The sequence below is a fragment of the Mus caroli genome, unplaced genomic scaffold (assembly GCF_978045245.1).
Source record: "Mus caroli unplaced genomic scaffold, Mus_caroli_1 scaffold_20, whole genome shotgun sequence".
NCBI lineage: Eukaryota > Metazoa > Chordata > Mammalia > Rodentia > Muridae > Mus > Mus caroli.
The window spans coordinates 48,467,727-48,488,804 of record NW_028227275.1 but is presented as its reverse complement, the minus strand read 5'-3'; the positions used below and the strand labels follow the sequence as shown (position 1 = coordinate 48,488,804).

General features: G+C 36.7%; 3 protein-coding genes across 3 annotated transcripts; 1 reads left to right on the top strand and 2 right to left on the bottom strand.

The window, feature by feature from the left end:
- Positions 1 to 323: 323 nt before the first annotated feature.
- On the top strand, positions 324 to 1,268 carry LOC110285731 (olfactory receptor 5B12-like). The gene has a single exon (XM_021152098.2). It carries the CDS (start codon positions 324 to 326, stop codon positions 1,266 to 1,268), a length of 945 nt encoding a protein of 314 aa, XP_021007757.1.
- Positions 1,269 to 9,706: 8,438 nt separating this feature from the next.
- Positions 9,707 to 10,633, bottom strand: LOC147000167 (olfactory receptor 5B2-like). The gene has a single exon (XM_085833850.1). The coding sequence runs from the start codon at positions 10,631 to 10,633 to the stop codon at positions 9,707 to 9,709; it is 927 nt and encodes a 308-aa protein (XP_085689976.1).
- A 7,342-nt stretch (positions 10,634 to 17,975) lies between these two features.
- On the bottom strand, positions 17,976 to 18,905 carry LOC147000166 (olfactory receptor 5B3-like). The gene has a single exon (XM_085833815.1). The coding sequence runs from the start codon at positions 18,903 to 18,905 to the stop codon at positions 17,976 to 17,978; it is 930 nt and encodes a 309-aa protein (XP_085689941.1).
- Between the last annotated feature and the right edge of the window lie 2,173 nt (positions 18,906 to 21,078).

Below are 21,078 nucleotides of genomic sequence, written 5' to 3'. Positions count from 1 at the left end.
TTGTTATAGAAAGTTAGAAGGGATTTTGAAATTTTCCGGTGAGTAACTAATCTAAGAATTTCATGTTGACTTTGTTTTAGGCCTAAATTCAGCCATAGGTAAAGTTACTAGATTGAGATACATCATCTCTTCTAAGCGTAGTATGATCTACTTCTAATTTAAGCTTGAATTTTGCTGCCTCAGCATGCTTGGATCAGAATGCTGGAAAGGAGCATTGGCATCCTGAAGGAAAGCATGGGGAAGACAGACAGGACCAGCAGCACTCTCTCCATTTTCATTTTCATCTCCTTTCTCTTTGCTACAGGGCAGCCACATAATCCCCAATGGAGAATAGTACAGAGGTGACTGAGTTCATTTTCACAGGATTAACAGATGACCCAGAGCTCCAGATACCACTCTTCATTGTCTTCCTTCTCATCTATCTCAGCACTGTGCTTGGGAACCTGGGAATGGTAGGGTTGATCCTGCTGGACTCACACCTACACACTCCTATGTACCTTTTCCTCAGTCATCTCTCTCTGGTGGACTTTGGTTATTCTTCAGCTGTCACTCCCAAAGTAATGGCAGGTCTCCTTTCAATAGACAAAATCATAACACACAGTGCTTGTGGCACCCAATTCTTCTTCTTTGTAAGCTTTATAACTACAGAAAGCTTCCTCTTGGCTGCCATGGCTTATGACCGCTATGCAGCGGTATGTAAGCCACTGCACTACACCACCACCATGACTACAAACACTTGTGCTTGTCTGACCATAGGCTCCTATGTCTGTGGCGTCCTGAATTCCTCTATCCACACTGGGAACATTTTCAGGCTCTCCTTCTGCAAGTTCAATGTGATAGATCACTTTTTCTGTGATGCACCACCTCTCCTGGCCCTTTCATGTTCAGACACTTCTGTCAGTGAGATGGTGATTTTATTTGTGGTGGGTTTCAATGATCTCTTCTCTATTGTGGTCATCCTGATATCCTATCTGTTTATATTCATCACTATTCTGAGAATGCGTTCATCTGAAGGACGCCAGAAGGCCTTTTCCACATGTGCTTCCCACCTCACTGTAGTCTTCATCTTTTATGGATCAGGCATCTTCATGTACTTGCAGCCTAGTTCCAGTCACACCATGGGAAGTGACAAGATGGCATCTGTGTTCTATACCATGATCATCCCCATGCTGAACCCTTTGGTCTACAGCTTGAGAAACAAAGAGGTCAAGAGTGCATTCAAAAAGGCTGTGGAGAAAGCCAAAATATCTCTAGCATTCACATTTTAATTATATAGAACCTGCACAAAGGCAGTTTTATCTACCTCAAATTAATCTTTCCTCAGTTCAACAAGTGGATTTTCTTAGGGACGGTCTCTATTAAATGTTTTTAAACTCATGTAAGATTCTACTATTTTATCTTATTTAAATCTGATAGTATTTGGATTGAATCTAGTGCCTGGCACCTGGTAAGCATGTTTCTTTCCACTGAACTAGATTTGATGTCCACATTTGGACATTTTAATATCATTTTCTATTCCCTGGATATTCTGTATTTCCTGCTGTCTTCATTAGGGTTTCATAGCTGTAAAAAAACACCATGACCACAATAACTCTTATGAAGTATCTTAATGCCTGCTATTTCTCTTTGGTACACGTCTGTTTTCCTATAACTGGGACATTAGATATTATGCCTCTCCTCAATACTCCTTTGTTCCACATGTTAGCTTTGTTTTTGTCCATTCTAAGAATATATTTTCTAAAATATATATCCTCAGGGTCTAAAAATGTTTAGATGGCCTGAGAAACTTCCAGAAGGAATGTTAACATGACTGATAACAGCTGTGAGCTCACAGAATCCTGTATAATTTTGATAACGATATTAGCATACCAACCCCCCTACTACTATCTACCACTTTAGGACTGCAGAGGAACAGACCTACAGATGAAATCTTTCTCAAAAGTTTCCTTTTTTTTGTTAAAAAAAATCACCAAGCACACAGTACTATGTGCCCACAATTTCCATCATACCCTGGGGTAGGGGTAGATGACATAGATGACTGGTGTCCTTCAGTTGTTCTGATTAAAGAACAATTTTTATGTTAAAAACAAAAGAGTTTGGCTAGACTGTTATTTTTACCAACTGATATTTATACCTTTGAATGCTGCAATGTTAAATAGCTGTAGCTCTGTGTGTATGTGCTCTATGTACAGAGTTTTTCCTCCCTCAGTTAATTGTGTTTAGTAAAAGGAAACCTTAAACTGTAAATAGGAGTCTTATAGGGACCCATTGGATAAATAGTGGCATGTTTTGGGGAAATTTATTGATTTTTCAGAAGGTTCTTTAACACTTTATCATTGCAGTGGTTGTTAAGTTAATCTTTTCTTGAGATAATAATGGTGTCTACTCTGGTACCTTTCAAAGCACCTACAGACGTAGGTTATAAAGGTTTAGCCATATACAACAAGAGGATGGTTGAGTCTGACCATGTTAGAATCAACTACCCATAAATATATCAATAGCAATAGATTTCACACAAAAGACTTTTATGAACACTAAAAAAATAAACATGAAGAAATACTATGACTGCTTCTTAAATAACAATGACATGCAAGACACTGGTCAGGAAAGAAAAATAATTGAGGCCAAATCTTAGCTTTAAAATTTGTACCAGGATCACTACATTAAAACTCATTGTTACACACAGTCTTACAACCTCTGTTTCCAGGTCAGATACAATGAACTAAGCCACTGGAACATATTCCATGGAACTAAAACTGTATCTTCAACCCCACTGCCTCAACATCAGTGCAACATTGATCAAGACTTTGTTTGCTGGGCAGTAAGATAGAGAAGTAAGCAAATGTCTGTACCTTGAAAATTAGAGATAGATTTGTACTAATCTTATATTGAATGAATTTTGATAGCTCTAGTGCCCAGGACAGTGCTAATTCATGAACTGGCCACTAAGTTCACTGTTCCATGTTCCATGAAGTTTTTTTTTTTTTTTTTTTTTTTTTTTTTTTTTTTGGCAGAGCGGGATAACCTTTCATCTGGTAAGGATCATCTGTGTGGGGTAGAAAAAGTGTGTGTATGTGTGTGTGTGTGTACTCAGTATCCTTGTTGGTCAAGAAAGTAGGAAGCATAATGGCAGATCTTCATCTGTCCCTTCTCTTCTTCAAATCCAAACTCCCTGTGTCACCTAGAAATTTGAAGCATACTACCTGCTGTGGCCTTTTGCCTCCATCTCTAGCAGATTACACAGCTCTTCTCCTACAGCCTTCCTCCACCCTTATTCTGTCATTTTTCTTTCAAACTTCATCAGAAATTAAAACCTACTAGTCAAGCCTAGCAGCAAAGCAGGTAGGCAAGCTACAGATTTTCACTTTTCCTTCTTCCCTGAAAATTAGATTACCCCAGTCTCATGCCTAGTTCTGTAGCTACTATCTGTTGTGGTCTCTCCTCACTCTCTGCCTCCATTCCCAATACACTAAGTGGATCCTGGTAGAAGACCCTTCTTTCCTCACTCCAATGGACCCCCTAAGTCCTCCAACCTAGCTTATTCCCCATAGTTAAGTGTCAGAGACCAATACCTAGTAACACATTTTATTCAGAAACTATTGTGACTATACTTGGAAAGATCCTAGAAGAAGATCTACCATGCACCCAGAAGAGCCCTACCATGTAGAAATCCTTTCTAGGAACCACTGAGGACAACAGAAACCAAGGAACAAAACACACACCCAAAAAAGACAAGATAAGATATCAGCACCTAAAATTACAATCTTCTCAAACTCAGTTGCCTAGATGCCAACAAAAAACACAATGAATAACAGCCAAGAAAATATCTTTTCACTAGAGTCCAGCAATCCTACTATAGTGGGCCCTGAGAAGTGCAATGTAGCTGAAGCACAAGATAAGGACCTTAAAATAGCTTTATGACTATGGTGGAGGGCCTTAAAGAGGAAATAAATAAATCTTTTAAAGAAATCTTTGAAAACACACAAAAATAGTGGGAGGAAATAAATAAAATGTTCAAGACTTGAAGGTAGAAATAGAATCAATAAAGAAAACACAAATTGAAAGAAATCTGGAAATGAAAACTTTATGAACTCAAATAAAAACCTTAGATGCAATCCTCAGCACAGAATACAAGAGATGGAAGAGAGAATCTCAGGCACTTAAGACATGATAGAAGCATGGGAGATCTTTCCATTTTCTGAGATCTTCTTCGACTTCTTTCTTGAGAGACTTGAAGTTATTGTCATACAGGTCTTTCATTTGTTTGATTAGAGTTACTCTATTTTATGTTATTTGTGGCTATTGTGAAGGGAGTTGTTTCCCTAATTTCTTTCTCAGCCTGCTTATCATTTGTATAAAGGAAGGATACTGATTTATTTGAGTTATTTTTATATCTGGCTACTTTGCTGAAGTTGTTTATCATCTGATGAAGTTCTTTGGTAGAATTTTTGGGGTCACTTATATATATAGTATCATATATATACTATCATATCATCTGCAAACAGTGATACCTTTATTAATTCTTTGCCAATCATGCTCATGGACTGGCAGATTTAACAGAGTAAAAACGGCCATCCTACCAAAGGCAATCCTTATCAAAATCCCAACATATTTCTTCAAAGACATGGAAAGAGCAATGCTCAAATTCTTCCGGAAAGGTAAAAAACCCAGAATAGTGAAAACAATTCTTAACAATAAAAGATTAGCTGGGGGAATCACTATTCCTGACTTCAAATTCTACTACAGAGTAATAGTGATAAAAATTGCATGATACTGGTACAGAGACAGCCATGTTGATCAAAGGAATAGAGTTGAAGACCCGGAAATGAACCCACACACCTATGGTCACTTGATCTTTGATAAAGAAACTAAAAATATACAATGGACATAAGAAAGCATCTTCAATGGATGATGCTGGTCTAACTGGCTGTCTGTATGTAGAAAAATAGAACCATATTTATCACCTTGCACAAAGGCCAAGTGGATCAAGAACCTTAACATAAAACCAGATATACTGAATCTAGTAGAAGACAAAGTGGTAAAGAGCCCTGAACTTATAGGCACAGGGGGAAATTTCCTAAACAGAAGTCCAATGGCTCATGCTCTAAGGACAACAATTGATGAATGGGACCTCATGAAACTAGGAAGCTTCAGTAAGGCAAAGGACATAGGCAATAAGACAAATCCACAAACTACAGATCGGGAAAACATATCTTCACTAACCCCACATCCAATAGAAGACTAATATACAAAATATATAAAGAACTCAAAAAGTTAATCACCAAAAAAACCAAACAACCCAATAAAAAAAGGGGGGGGGTATAGATCTAAACTGCCATTTCACAACTAAGGAATCTCAAATGGCTGAGAAGCGCCTAAAGAAGTGTTAAAAGTCCTTAGTGATCAGAGAAATGCAAATCAAAACAATCCTGAGATTTCACCTTATACCAATCAGAATGGCTAAGATAAAAAACACAGGTGACAACACATGTTTTTGAGGAGGTGGAGAAAGAGGAACACTCCTCCATTGCTGGTGGGATGACAAATTGTACCACTCTGGAAATCAATCTAGAGGTCCCTCAGAAAATTGGAAATAGAGCTACCTGAAGACCCAGCTATACCACTCTTGGGAATATACCCCAAAGATGCCCCACCATGCCTATGGAACATCTGTTCCACTATGTTCATAGCAGCCTTATTTGTGATAGCCAGAAGCAGAAACAACCCAGATGTTCCACAATGGAAGAATGGATACAGAAAATGTGTTTCATTTGCACAATGGAATACTACTCAACTATTTTGAACAAGGACATCCTAAGTTTTGCAGGCAAGTGGATGGAACTTGAAAATATCATGATAAGTGAGGTAACTAAGACTCAAAAGGCCATGCATGGTGTGTACTCACTAATAAGTGGATGCTAGCCAAAAAAAAAAAGTACAGAATATGCATGCTACAGTTCATAGAACTAAAAAAGGTCAACAAGCTGAAATGCCCAAGTGAGGAAGCCTCAGTTCCACTTGGGAGATAGAAGAAAGCAATCACAATTGTGGAGGAAGGGAGGGACTTGGGAGGAAAAGAGGATGGGGTGGGAGGGCAGTCAGGAGGAGATGGTAACCTGATCTTGTATTGGGTGAAGGAAAAGGACTGAAGCTTTGAGGGCCAGCAGAAAGAATGGAAACAGGCAACATTGGGAGATAGGAGGTTGACGTTCATACCTCCAGAACATACCAGAGACCTGGGACATGAGAGACTCTCAGGACTTAAATGGAGGGACCTTAGATGAAAAGCTGGACAGTAGGGAGAGGGAACTTATAAAACCCACCTTCAGCATGAAGACAGCACATCAAATGAGGGAGGAGGCATCCCACAGTCACATCTCTGACTCATAATTTTTCCTGTCTGAAGGAATTACAGAGATGGAAATGGAGAGGAGCCTGAGGAAAAGAAAGTCTAATGACAGGCCCAAAGTGGGATTCAGCTCAAGGAAAATCCTAATGCCTTGACACTATTACTGAGGCTAGGGAGTGCTCACAAAAAGGGACCTAGCATGACTGCACTCCAGAATACCCAACAAGCAGCTGAAAGAATCACATGCAGATATTTGCACCCAACCAATGGACAAAAGCAGATGACCCCTGTTGTTGAATTAGGGAAAGCTGAAAGAAGCTGAGAAAAGCTTAATCATTTAGGAGGACCAGCAGCCTCAATTAATCTGGAACCCCGAGATCTGTCAAACACTGGACCATCAAACAGGTAGCATACACCAGTTGATATGAGGCCCACTACACACATACAGTAGAGGACTGCCAGGTATGAGTTCATTCAGAGATGATGCACCATACCCTCAGGTGACTGGAGGCCCCAGGAGTTTAAAGGTTAGGTGAGGACATTCATGTGGAGACCAGGGTCAGGGGAGAAATATAGGATGTGGAAAAGTTTGAGGGTGGACTGGGGGGCAGGGAGGATAAAATATGGAGTGTAAAATAAATAAAAAAAAAACATGATAGAAGAAAAGAATATGTTGGTCAAAGAAAATGTTAATTCCAAACCAAACCAAACCACCACCACCATCACTACCCCACCACAACCACACAACACACACACACACACACACACACACACACACAGAGAGAGAGAGAGAGAGAGAGAGAGAGAGAGAGAGAGAGAGAGAGAGAGAGAGAGAGAAACACACACAAACACACACACACAGACACACAGACACACACAGACACCAAAAATTACTGGCTCAAAATATTTAGAAAATCTGAGTCACTGTGAAAAGACCAAATATACAAAACAAAGGAGATAATAATACCCTTGGTCAAAGGTACAGATAATAATTTCAACAACATCATAGAAGAAAATTTCCCTAGCCTAAAGAAGGAGATGTCTATTAAGGTACAAGAAGCATATAGAACACAAAATAGACTGGACCAAAAAAGAATTTTCCTTTACACATAATAATCAGACACTAAATGGTAGGTAGAACAAAGAAAGAATATTAAAAACTGCAAGGAAAAAACATCAAATACCATGTTAAGTTAGACCCTTTAGGAAAACACCTAACTTCTAAAGAGATGCTAAAAGTCAGAATAATATAGACAGAGGTTCTACAGATACCAGCCCAGACTACTATTTACAGCAAAACTTTAAATCATAATAGATTGAGAAAATAAGACATTCTATGATAGAACCAACTTTAATTAACAAATCCAGCTCTATATAAGGCATTAGAAGGAAAACTGTAACCCAAAGAGTTTAATCTCATCCCTCCAAACTAAAGAAATTACCCAGATTGACAAATGAAAAGAGGACGAGTGTGCACGCACATACACACACACACACACACACACACACACACACACACACACACACACACACACACATACACACACATACGAACACACACCTCACCATCACCAAAACAATGCTTCTTTTAAAAAAATTTATTAGACATTTTCTTCATTTACATTTCAAATGCTATCTTAAAGTCTCCCATAACCTCCCCCTGGCCTCCCCCTCCCTCCTACCCACCCACTCCCACTTCTTGGCCCTGGTGTTCCCCTGTACTGGGGCATATAAAGTTTGCAAGACCAAGGGGCCTCTCAAAGAAGAAACATGTACTTTCAATTAATTATTGATCATGTTTGCACTTGATTCATGTCAACACAGAGAGAAATAAATATTGTACAAGTATTACATTTATATAAAGCAAATGATATATTAAATTATCACCACTATATTAGCTACTTTTGTGTTGCTGTGATAAAACATAAATCACAAAAATCAATTTATGGAAGAAAAAGTTTATTTAGGATTACAGTTTCAGAAGAATAGAAGTTCATTATGACAGCAGGCTTTGGAAAAGGAGGCAGGCTTTGTGGAAGGATCTGGAGGATGAGAGATCACATATTCAGTTAAAAACATTAGGAAGAGGAGAACCTGGAAATAGGGGCAGGGTTATAAGGTTATAAACATTCAAAAGCCTGTATCTCCCCTAGCAAGGCTCTACTATCTAAAACTCTTCAAGCAGCACCCCATCTGGTGACCAAGTGTTCAAATAGGCGAGCATATAGGAAACATTTCTATCAAAGCATCACATTTACAAAATGCTTTAGTCGTTTTTAGAGTTCTGAGAAACAGCATCAATAGGATATAATATACCTGGACAAATAGAAGGCATTTATTGTGGGCATTGGTTCATGTGATATGGAAGTTGGGAAGTATCATGATATCCTGCCTTTAAGCTTGAGAAGAAGGGAAGCTGGTGATTAATGCAATCGATTTAGATTTGAAGATCAAAGTCTAAAGCATCAGGAAACTGGGTTATAGCCAACCTATACTCTTCTCAGAATAGATTTTAAGCATTGTATGGCTATTTTTTTCTCCCATCCTGCAGAAATTAAACTTTGACTAAAGTAATGAAGGTGCTGTTAAAAAGAGTCAGGACCAGATCATCAATTTTGATATCTGAGAGTGAGAGGAGATGAATACTCAGGGCAAAGCAGGAGGAGGGGAAAGGATAGAGAAGAAGAGGGAGCAAGAAACATAAAGGAAGAGGAGGGGGTGGAGGAAGAGGGAGGGGAAAGGATTGAGAGCAAGAGAGACAGAGAGGAGGGTTGTATTTCTCTATGGTCTAAGAATTAGGATCACATTCACTCACACAGATGATAGACTGTCCTAGTTTCTAATTTAACTGCTTCTCATTCTAGACACATGAATTCTTGGAAATATTGTCAAAGACATACCAGTAATGTAGTGAAGTGAACACATAAAATTAAGCCCCATAAATATCCACTTTATACACACCATTCTATAAAATTCACCATACTCACGCGCATATTATGAACACCTCCATGCATTTCTCCGTTCATGGTATTTATTTTAAATTGCTTTGTGTGTATTTGAATTGACATGCAATAGGAAAAATACACATGTGATAGATCAGTAGTCTTAATGGGATTTTGAAAACTGTAAACTATTGTATATCATCAAAGTTTACAATTCTCTATAAAATATTTTCCAAGGGTTTTGAAGAAGAAGTAAGGATATTATTTTATTTACTTGAATTTATTGTGGACTTCAACTCTAATTCAGTATAGGTAGGAGATCTGAGAAGAAAGAAATTACGAATTTCACCATACAAAGTTAAAGTAAATCCTTTTTTTTAAACCTTTTTGGAAATTAATGCATTCTTCATCCTTACTAATGTAGTATCAACTTTATAAATGCATTCTTCACCTCCTTGTTCCTCAGGCTGTAGACTAGAGGATTCAGCATAGGAATGACCATGGTGTAGAATACAGATGTAACTTTGTCTATGTCCATGGAATGATTGGAGCTGGGCTGTAAATACATGAAAATGACAGTTCCATAGAAAATGGACACTGCAGTGAAGTGAGAGGCACAGGTGGATATAGCCTTGTGATGTCCTGAAGCTGAGTGCATCTTTAAGATGGTGACAAAAATTAACATGTAAGATGTACAGATAATTATTAGAGCAAAAAACACATCTAAGGTCTCAATGTAAAGAAGAACAAGTTCCCTAACTTGATTATCAAAACAAGTGAGAGCCATGATTGCAGGAACATCACAGAAAAAATGATGGATCACATTGGACTTGCAGAAGGAGAGAGTGAATATGTCTGCAATATGGATGGAGGCACTCATGAAACTGATGACATAAGAGCCAGTGATAAGCCATGTATACATACTTTTAGTCATGATGGTGGCATAGTGTAGGGGCTTACACACTGCTGTATAGCGATCATAGGCCATTGAGGCCAACAGATAATTCTCCACAGTAGCAAAGGCTCCAAAAAAGAACATCTGAGCAGCACAATCATTGTAGGAAATGACCTTTTTTCCTATTAGAAGCTCAGTCATCACTGTGGGTGTGACAGCTGAGGAGTAACAAAAATCAACCAAGGACAGATTACCAAGGAACATGTACATGGGGGTGTGGAGCCGAGAGTCCAGGACAATCAGCAGGATCATCCCTAGGTTTCCCACCACGGTGATGGTGTAGATGAGAAGGAAGGTGATAAACAAGGGAAGCTGCAGGCCTGGGTCATTGGTGAGCCCCAGCAGAATGAACTCTGTCACTTCTGTCCTGTTCTTCATTATTGTCATCTTATAATCACTATATTCTCCATAGTAATAAAGGGAAAATGTTAAAACTTTAAAATTCTATGTAACTTAAAAATATGAACCATATTCTTTAAAAATGTTTTTTCATACAGTATATTTTTATCATATTCTTTCCCCTTCTCTCAAGTCCTCCCAGATTCTTCCCACTTCACTAGCTATGCCAACTAGTATTTCTACATTCCAGAAGCTAATGTGGGCTTTAGAATTAACTTGGGTGAATCAATTACACACAAGTCATATTCAAGTGCTCTTAATGGAATTCAGAATTTCAAAATTTTATGTATTTGTTAATTGTTATGTAAACAATTTAATAAATTGATCAATATGACTTGTATGAATAATTCTGTCCATCAATCTGTATCCCATTATTATTTTAGCAATATCCAACATTTCCTTTCCTCTCACCTGTCAAGAACTACTAATGTCTTTTTAGATATGTCACTTCTCTATTTTCTATCACTAATATGTTATAGATTGTACCAAGCTCTGACCCTATGTTTTTGAATTTTTTCTCTGTATTTTCTTAGGCAAAACTGAATTTAACTGAACTCACTCTTTTGGTTCAAACATACCAAAATTTTGGGGTTTCACAGTTAATTACAAGCTAATGGATTAGGCAGTAGTTTAATCTGTTCTGCCACACATTTCTTCTTTTCATTTTGATGATAAAAGAAAGAAAACCATGAAATCTAGAATATGAGATCATGCCTTCTTTAATATCTACACTGTCTAAAACATATATACATAATATATGTATATTCATTTCATAACTGTATATATACATTTTTCATCAACATATATATTACCAAATCCCTAAACATTCAAGTGGGTTGAAGATGCATTCATGGGATACACCATGGCATACTCAGAGTAGCTGATGTTGTGGATAGCTTGGCAGGGGAGGGTACTCAACGTGTAGTGTCACTTCTGAAGAACGTTATGCCATCAGATTTAGTAGACATAGAGCTGAGGTTCCTGGAGAGATAGATGTCTATCAAATCTACCATTTATCTTTAGGAGTCATTAGTCCTAGCATAACTTCCACAAAGGTCTTACTTCACTAACTCGAAGACATAAATGATAGCCACTTTCAGATACTATTGGGAGAAAAAACCATAAATCAAAAAAATAATTCGTGACTGTTACCTACAGTCTATTAAGTGATAGCTATACTGTTATTGTAAGTATGAAGTGACGGTCTTTAAGTTTGATCAATGTAGGTTATGCCACATTCAACAATTTAGCCTCAAGAATTATAGAAGTTTTGCTCCCTTAATTTTTCCTCTATTCCATACTGGGTTACTAAAGTCACCTGGGTTCTCTGTGCTTTTCAGACTATCCTATGTCTTACCCTTAACTATTGTCCCTATACCCTGCAACAGTTTCAGGTCCTTTTTCTTTTCTATTTTTTTAAAAACTATTTAAACTATTACATGTATTTTAGCTTTTATTTTTACAGTATCAAGTCAAAGTATTTTTCAAATTAAAAATAAAGATAAGCTTAATTGTATATATAGAATTAGTGTTTTTCAATTTCAGTAATGGCTCTCTTACTTTACAAAGTACAGGAATCACCATCACATCTTTTCCATATCATGCTTGTGGTTGAAAAATGAGGCCACAAATTTGACAGAGAGCAAGAAGAGTATATGGAAGAATTTAGAGGGAGAAAAGTTAAGGAGAAAGCTATATACGTATATTTTAATCTCAAAATAAAATAATCAATAAAAATATAGCCTGTCTTGCACCATTGTTTTCCTTATGATTTTTAAATATAATACAAATGTCAATATATAATTTGCAAGAGAACCTTTATTGAAATGAGATTTTTATTGAAGATTAATATCAATGTCCCAGAAGTAAGCCTTGCTTTAGCTATATTTTAATTGAGAATGCAGACCACTTTCCTGGGTTCCATCTCAGAGGTCTATGTTTCCTAAACATCTGCTTCATTCCAGGCCCAATGCATCTTGCTACAAAAGTAGAGCTCGATAGTCAGGTCATTTTAAAAATAATTTTTCTTAGAAACAATAGTTTAGTTAGGGTAAAAGAGCCCATTTTCATTAAATCTCATCTTTTCTCATATTCCTTTCTTGGGAAAACAATGTCATGGAGACCAAGCTTTGACTGTTCTCAGTTTATGGGCCACTTGTAACTTCACAGATTTCTTTAGGTGGTAATTTTCATATTGGAAAGTATTTTATTTGAATGGAATTTTTTGGTGAAATGATACTATTTTATTATTTTACTTTTATTTATTAGTCTCTCTTACAATAAATCCTGATCATTCCGCTCAGTTACATGCCACACTCTACCCCTCCCCCAGATCCATTGTTCTTGAGTTTGCTGTTAGAAAAAAGCAGGCCTAAAATGGATATAAACTGAACATGGCATAACAAGTTACAATGAGGAGGCATATACCCATATATCAAGGCTCGGCAAGGCATCCCAATCTTAAAACAAATGATCATCTTAGTGGCTAAAGGAGATAAGGCTTAGTGTATATTATAAGGGATTAATATATGAATGACATGTCTGTGAGTGTTGTAGTATATAAGTGTTATACTCCATCAACAAGAAAGTTGTGTATTTAAGAAACATGATGCTCTAAAATTACACAAACTGCTTGAGGGGGGAAAATCTGTAGTTTCAGGATCTGAATACATTTCTTAATAATATGATAGAGGCAAAAAGTATTAAATTGCAGGTTAAAGCATTTTTAGGAATACATCCATATTTCAAGATGGATCATTTACCTCCTTTGCATATTTGTTTGTATTTTGTAACTTCCACTGAGATGAAAATATATACAGAACATGATAAGGTCACCATTTACTAATCAAACTAACATTTATGTTATTCTTTGTTTTTATTTTTGGGGATAGAATCACCCTCCTGAATAAATCGTCAAGTACTCTAGTGAATATTTTGACATTTACATATACTTCAGACTAACACCCATTGGATCATCCAGATCATACACCTAGAGCAGGTTTGAGAAGGTTAGAGCACTTTTGTCTTTTCAAGAAATTCATAGCAGATTCATACAGCCCTCTGCTTCTATATGTACTACACTTCTTACTTTAGTGTTTATGCAATATAGATACTTATCTGATTTCTATAAAAGAAAGAACATTCACCATATAGGAGTCAGTTCAAAATCATGAAACCATCTATGGAATGTTGGATAGGTACCTTCTGAGGAGCACTTCCAGCTAACGGCCAAAGGTCCACTTAGTGTGGCAGAAGCTAAATAAGTTAAATTGTATTTACATAAACCAAGGTCTATAGTTATCAATCATTTTTCTATGCCTTTGTAAGAGTTACTTCTTTCATATTTGTAAAATTAACATAGTAAAAAAATCACATCTCATATTCAATTCCCCCATTCTGTCTATAAATGACAAACTACCGTGGCCTGTAGCATATCACCTGAAGGTCATTAAATGTGATTTTCATTTTTAGCTTTTTACCTTAATAATATTTGCAGGCTGATAGCAAATCCTGAGACAAGAGTGGCTGCCATTCAAAGGAATGAATGATATTCAATGGACATAGTGTGTCCATTCTACAATGAGATGCTGTGGAGTTAGGTTGGTATTTTAGGACAGAGATTGGGGAAGAGATTTGTAGGCTTGGAGATCTCTGGAGAGTTTTCTTCTGAGAATACCTGAAGCTCTTCATCATGCTTTCCTAGGGAAGAAACTATTATTGGTCTTTAGGGATCAAGCTGGTTTAAACTTTTTATACATTTGTGACTTGTAAATAATAAATTTATGAATTTATTCATTTTTACTGGCAAATATTAAAATCATTAATTGTGCATATTACTGTGGTATGGTATCATGAGATGTATCTGTAGACATATGAACTTTTTAAGATTAAAAGTCATGCTATACATCTTTTTTTCCTGAAATAGTTACCATTTCTTCATGCTAAAGACTTGAAAAAATCTTTATTTCTAGCTTATAAAATATAAAATATACAATACTTTTCTATTTATAGTCTTTTTACTGTTCAATAAGCTACTGCTTCTTTTTTATTTCAATCCAGTTTATTTGCATTAGAAATGAGATGCCAATTTTCAATTTTCTGTAAAAATTCACATGAATAGAATATCACACAAGTATTAGAAAACCTCATCTTTTTTATCATCAAGATAAAAACTTCTTGATACATTTCTCACTAACTTTACATGAAATCTATTGTCTCAGCAATCCATTTCTGGGCAATACCTGAGATTTAAGCTACGGCTTCTATGCACTTGTTAGTCAATATCAATTGCCGTTTTAGGTTTCTAAATATAGATAAAGCCTAAGCAGAAATCAAACATTTTAAAAAGTAAACCTTGATTAGGCACACATTTAACCCAGCATCTATAACTAAATATGTTAATAACACATTAAAATTCCTACTAAGTTTAGTTAAGGTTAGAAATTTTCTAAGTTCCTTGGCATTTGAGAGATGGTAAGCAAAATAAATTGCTTGCTATACAGGTGTTATGACCTGAGTTGGTATCCTCACTAACTACTTAAGAAGTGAGATCTGCCCATGTTCTCTTCCATCTCTTGTATTCTGTTGCTGGTGCTTGTATCTATTGCTCCAGATTTCTTTCCTAGGGTGTGGACACTTTGCCCCTTCTTAGAATTGGGAACAAAACACCCATGGAAGGAGTTACAGAGACAAAGTTTGGAGCTGAGATGAAAGGATGGACCATCTAGAGACTGCCATACCCAGGGATGCATCCCATAATCAGCCTCCAAACGCTGACACCATTGCATACACCAGCAAGATTTTGCTGAAAGGATCCTGATATAGTTGTCTCTCGTGAGGCTATGCCAGGGCCTGGCAAACACAGAAGTGGATGCTCACAGTCAGCTATTGGATGGATCACATAGCCCCCAATGGAGGAGCTAGAAAAAGTACCCAAGGAGCTAAAGAGGTCTGCAACCCTATAGGTGGAACAACAATATGAACTAACCAGTACCCCCAGAGCTCGTGTCTTTAGTTGCATATGTATCAGAAGATGGCCTAGTCGGCCATCATTGGGAAGAGAGGCCCCTTGGTCTTGCAAACTTTATATGCCTCAGTACAGGGGAATGCCAAGGCCAAGCAGTGGGAGTGGGTGGGGAGGGGAGTGGGGGCTGTGTGGGGACTTTTGGGATAACATTTGAAATGTAGTGAAGAAAATACCTAATTTTTAAAAAGAAGTGAGGTCTGGTGGGGTGTGGGCAGGGTGGGACATTCTCGTGGAGACAAGGGTCCTGGGGGAGTTATGGAATATGGAACAGTCAGAGGGAGGACCAGAGGTGGAATAAAATCTGGAGTTTAAAATAAATAAAGAAGTAAAAGATTAAAAAAAAACCACCGTGAATAAATTATAAATAAATTGCTTGAGTAATGCTTATGCATTTGATGAGAGAGCAATAAGTGGAGCAAATATTTGAATGGAATAGAAACATTCCTTACTGGATGAGCCAATACAAAGCAAATGAACAAGACTGGCTGATATTAAAAGAAAACTGAATAGGAAAAATACTGGGAGAACTTAATAACGATGACAAAGGAACTCACTAAAAATGATTGATCATTATGAAATATTTCAAAGCACTTTCTGAAGAAAAACTACGTATCATAATTCCTCAGTTTGGTTAAAGTGCCATTTGATGATGGTGAACAACATATGAATAATTCCATTTTCATGTGTTTTTATTTTACCTTTTGAAATTTCAAGTATAAACATGTTATGGTTATACAAAATGATTGAATCCATCAGAAATATTTATTAATAGGAAATTTCAGAATTATTCACCCGTGAATTATTACATTTATATAAAGCACATTAGATTATTTATGAGATTATCATAACTATATTAACTACTTTTCTTTTGCTGTGATATAACACAATCACCAATAATCAATTTATGGAAGAAAAAGTTTATTTAGGATTACAGTTTCAGAGGGATAGAAGTTCATTATGACAGCAGGCTTTGGAAAAGGAGGCAGGCTTTGTGGAAGGATCTGGAGGATGAGAGATCACATATTCAATTACAAACATTAGGGAGAGGAGAACCTGGAAATAGGGGCAAGGTTATAAAAACTCAAAAGCATGTATCTCTCCTAGCAAGGCTCTACTACCAAAAACTCTTCAAGCAACACCCCATCTGGTGACCAAGTGTTCAAATAGGCGAGCATATAGGAAACATTTCTATCAAAGCATCACATTTACAAAATGCTTTAGTCGTTTTTAGAGTTCTGAGAAACAGCATCAATAGGATATAATATACCTGGACAAATAGAAGGCATTTATTGTGGGCATTGGTTCATGTGATATGGAAGTTGGGAAGTATCATGATATCCTGCCTTTAAGCTTGAGAAGAAGGGAAGCTGGTGATTAATGCAATCGATTTAGATTTGAAGATCAAAGTCTAAAGCATCAGGAAACTGGGTTATAGCCAACCTATACTCTTCTCAGAATAGATTTTAAGCATTGTATGGCTGTTTTTTCTCCCATCCTGCAGAAATTAAACTTTGACTAAAGTAATGAAGGTGCTGTTAAAAAGAGTCAGGACCAGATCATCAATTTTGATATCTGAGAGTGAGAGGAGATGAATACTCAGGGCAAAGCAGGAGGAGGGGAAAGGATAGAGAAGAAGAGGGAGCAAGAAACATAAAGGAAGAGGAGGGGGTGGAGGAAGAGGGAGAGGAAAAGATTGGGAGCGAGAGAGACAGATAGGAGGATTGTATTTCTCTACGGTTTAAGAATTGGGATCACATTCACCCACAGAGATGATAATACACTGTCTTAGTTTCTAATTTAACTGATTCTAATTCTAGACACATGAATTCTTGGAAAAATTGTCAAAGACATACCAGTAATGCAGTGAAGTGAACACATAAAATCAAGCATCATAAATGTCCACTTTAAACACACCATTCTATAAAATTCACCATACTCACGCGCATATTATGAACACCTCCATGCATTTCTCCATTCATGGTATTTATTTTAAATTGATTTGTGTGTATTTGAATTGACATGCAATAGGAAAAATACATGTAGTTAAGTGATAGATAAGTAACGTTAATGGGATTTTGAAAACTGTAAACTATTGTTATCATCCAAGTATACAATTCTGTATAAAATATTTTCCAAGAGTTTTGAAGAAGTAAGGATATTATTTTATCTACTTGAATTTATCGTGGACTACAACACTAATTCAGTACAGGGAGGAGATCTGAGAAAAATCAACTTATAAACGTCACCATACAAAGTTAAATTAAACCTTTTTTTCCTTTTAGGACATAAATTCATTCTTTATCCTTAATAATGTAGTATCAACTTTATAAATGCCTTCTTCACCTCCTTGTTCCTCAGGCTGTAGACTAGAGGATTCAGCATAGGAATGACAATGGTGTAGAATACAGATGTAACTTTGTCTGTGTCCATGGAATGACTGGAGCTGGGCTGTAAATACATGAAAATGACAGTTCCATAGAAAATGGACACTGCAGTGAAGTGAGAGGCACAGGTGGATATAGCCTTGTGATGTCCTGAAGCTGAGTGCATCTTTAAGATGGCAACAAAAATTAACGTGTAAGATGTACAGATAACTATTAGAGCAAAAAACACATTTAAACTCTCAATGTAAAGTAGAACAAGTTCCCTAACTTGATTATCAAAACAAGTGAGAGCCATGATTGCAGGAACATCACAGAAAAAATGATGGATCACATTGGACTTGCAGAAGGAGAGAGTGAATATGTCTGCAATATGGATGGAGGAATTTGTGAAACTGATGACATAAGAGCCAGTGATAAGCCATGTATACATACTTTTAGTCATGATGGTGGTATAATGTAGGGGATTACACACTGCTGTATAGCGATCATAGGCCATTGAGGCCAACAGATAATTCTCCACAGTAGCAAAGGCTCCAAAAAAGAACATCTGAGCAGCACAATCATTGTAGGAAATGACCTTGTTTCCTACTAGTAGCCCAGTCATGACTGTGGGTGTTACAGCTGTAGAGTAACAGAAATCCACCAGAGAAAGATTACCAAGGAAAATGTACATGGGGGTGTGGAGCCGAGAGTCCAGGACAATCAGCAGGATCATCCCTAGGTTTCCCACCATGGTGATGGTGTAGATGAGAAGGAAGGTGATAAACAAGGGAAGCTGCAGGCCTGGGTCATTGGTGAGTCCCAGCAGAATGAACTCTGTCACTTCTGTTCTGTTCTTCATTAATGTCATCTTATAATCACTATATTCGCCTTAGTAATAAAGGGAAAAATGTTAAAACTTTAAAATTCCATGGAACTTAAAAATATGAACCATATTCTTAAAACATGTTTTTTCATACAGTATATTTTGATCATATTCTTTCCCTTCTCTCAAGTCCTCCCAGATTCTTCCCACTTCACTAGCTATGCCAAGTAGTATTATTACATTGCAGGAAACTAGTGTGGGCTTTAGATTTAACTTGGGTACATCAATTACACACAAGTCATATTGAATTGCTCTTATTGGAATTCAAAATTCCAAAATTTTATGTATTTTTAATTGTGATATAAACAATTTAATAGATTAATATGACTTGTATGAATAATTCTGTTCAGGAATCCATGTCCCATTATTATTTCAGCAATGCCCAACACTTCCTTTCCTCTCACCTGTCAAGAGCTACTAATGACTTTTTAAATATGCCACTTCTCTATTTTCATTTTCTTTTTTATCAGTACACTTATTTATTCATTTTGTGCAGGTGTGGGTGGGTGAGTAAGCACACATGAATCATAGTATGTGCTTCAAGTCAGAGGACAATTTGTGGAGTCAGTTCTTTCCTGCTACCATTTGGATCTCAGGCACCAAACTCAGGTTGTCATGTCTGGTAGTATATATCTTTACCTGCTGAACCAGCTTTCTAGCTTGAATTATTTAATAAAAAAACCATATCAAGATCTGATTGTAAAGTTTTCTAGAACATGAATAAAGAAAAAATACATCAAATATTAAACATCAAAATGGCATTAGATTTAGATCAGAAATATCAGAGGTAAGGACAATATACTAATACTACTAAACTTCTGAAAGGAAGAAGTCATTGTGAACTTAGAATTCAACACCTAGCCAAACTTTCCCTTTCTCTGACATTTTTCAGTGAGATCTTAAAATTCACCAACCATCGACTTTTCATAAGAAAAGTCTGGTCACCCAACAGAGTGAAAAAGAAACAATGAGCAAATTAATAATAAAAATATAAATGAAAAATAAAACATTGCCATTTCAACAAACAGGAATTTAACACAGCTGAGAGACATGATTTCCCGGGTTATGATAAGGGACCAGCTGAGGCCAAGGCTGTGTACTGGACTCAAGAGACCAGAGTCTAAGAAGCTCAAACTGAATAAGGGATCTTGTAGATACTTGACCTAGAATCAGCTTATTAGGACATACAGATTATCTTATGTTTGCATCTGTACTGAGAACAGTTATATAGCTTTGCTTAGGAGTCTGAAGATGATTTTTTTTGTTACATATTAAGCAAAAAACAGATACCAGAAAAGATTGATCAAAAGGAAAAGATATTTAAGATAAAAAAATCATTGAGTGATATAGATAAGCTGTTAACAATCACATGGTAACAATAGTAGATACACTATTTAATCAAAAGCCATTTAATAATTCTATTGGTAAGAAGGGAAAGGAAATATTTCTGATGGGGAAGATGGAGAAAAGTAGACATTGAAGGATCTAAGTTGTCCTCCTCAGCATTAGAAGTCAACAGTCTGGAGCCAACCTTTTAGAATCCAATATTATACATGTATGTCATTTAGAGAATAGGAAGGAATGCTTAAAATAAACAGAAGACAGGCTTAGAAAATGGTGGCTTGAGGGAAATTTTGCATAGATGCAGCATGAACGGAGGAAGCAAATGCCCTTTTCTGTTATTTGATTTTTGTTCATTTTTATTTTATTTTATTTTATTTTATTTTATTTATTGGATATTTTCTTTATTTACATTTCAAACCCTTTCCTGGTTTCCCTCCCTTCCAGAAAAACCCTATCACATCCTGCCTCCCTCTGCTTCTATGAGAGTGTTCCTCCACCCATCTAACCACCTACTTCCACCTTCCCTCTGTCTATTCCGCTACACTGGGGCATCTGTCGTGCCTTCATAGGACCTAGGACCCCTCCTTCCATTGTTGCGTGACAAGGAGATAAGAATGGGTCTATTTGCATTTTTCTAAATGCTGACCACCAGTTGAACCAGCTCCATTTGTTAAAAATGATGTCTTTTTTTCCCACTGGAGGGTTTTAGCTCCTTTGTCAAAGATCAAGTGACCATATGTGTGTGGGTTTCTGTGTCTTCAATTCTATTCCATTGATTTTCCTGCCTGTCTCTGTACCAATACCATGAAGTTTT

Coding starts and splice junctions, on each gene's coding strand:
- LOC110285731 (XM_021152098.2), top strand. CDS start 324: ATGGAGAATAGTACAGAGGTGACTGAGTTCATTTTCACAGGATTAACA.
- LOC147000166 (XM_085833815.1), bottom strand. CDS start 18,905: ATGACATTAATGAAGAACAGAACAGAAGTGACAGAGTTCATTCTGCTG.
- LOC147000167 (XM_085833850.1), bottom strand. CDS start 10,633: ATGACAATAATGAAGAACAGGACAGAAGTGACAGAGTTCATTCTGCTG.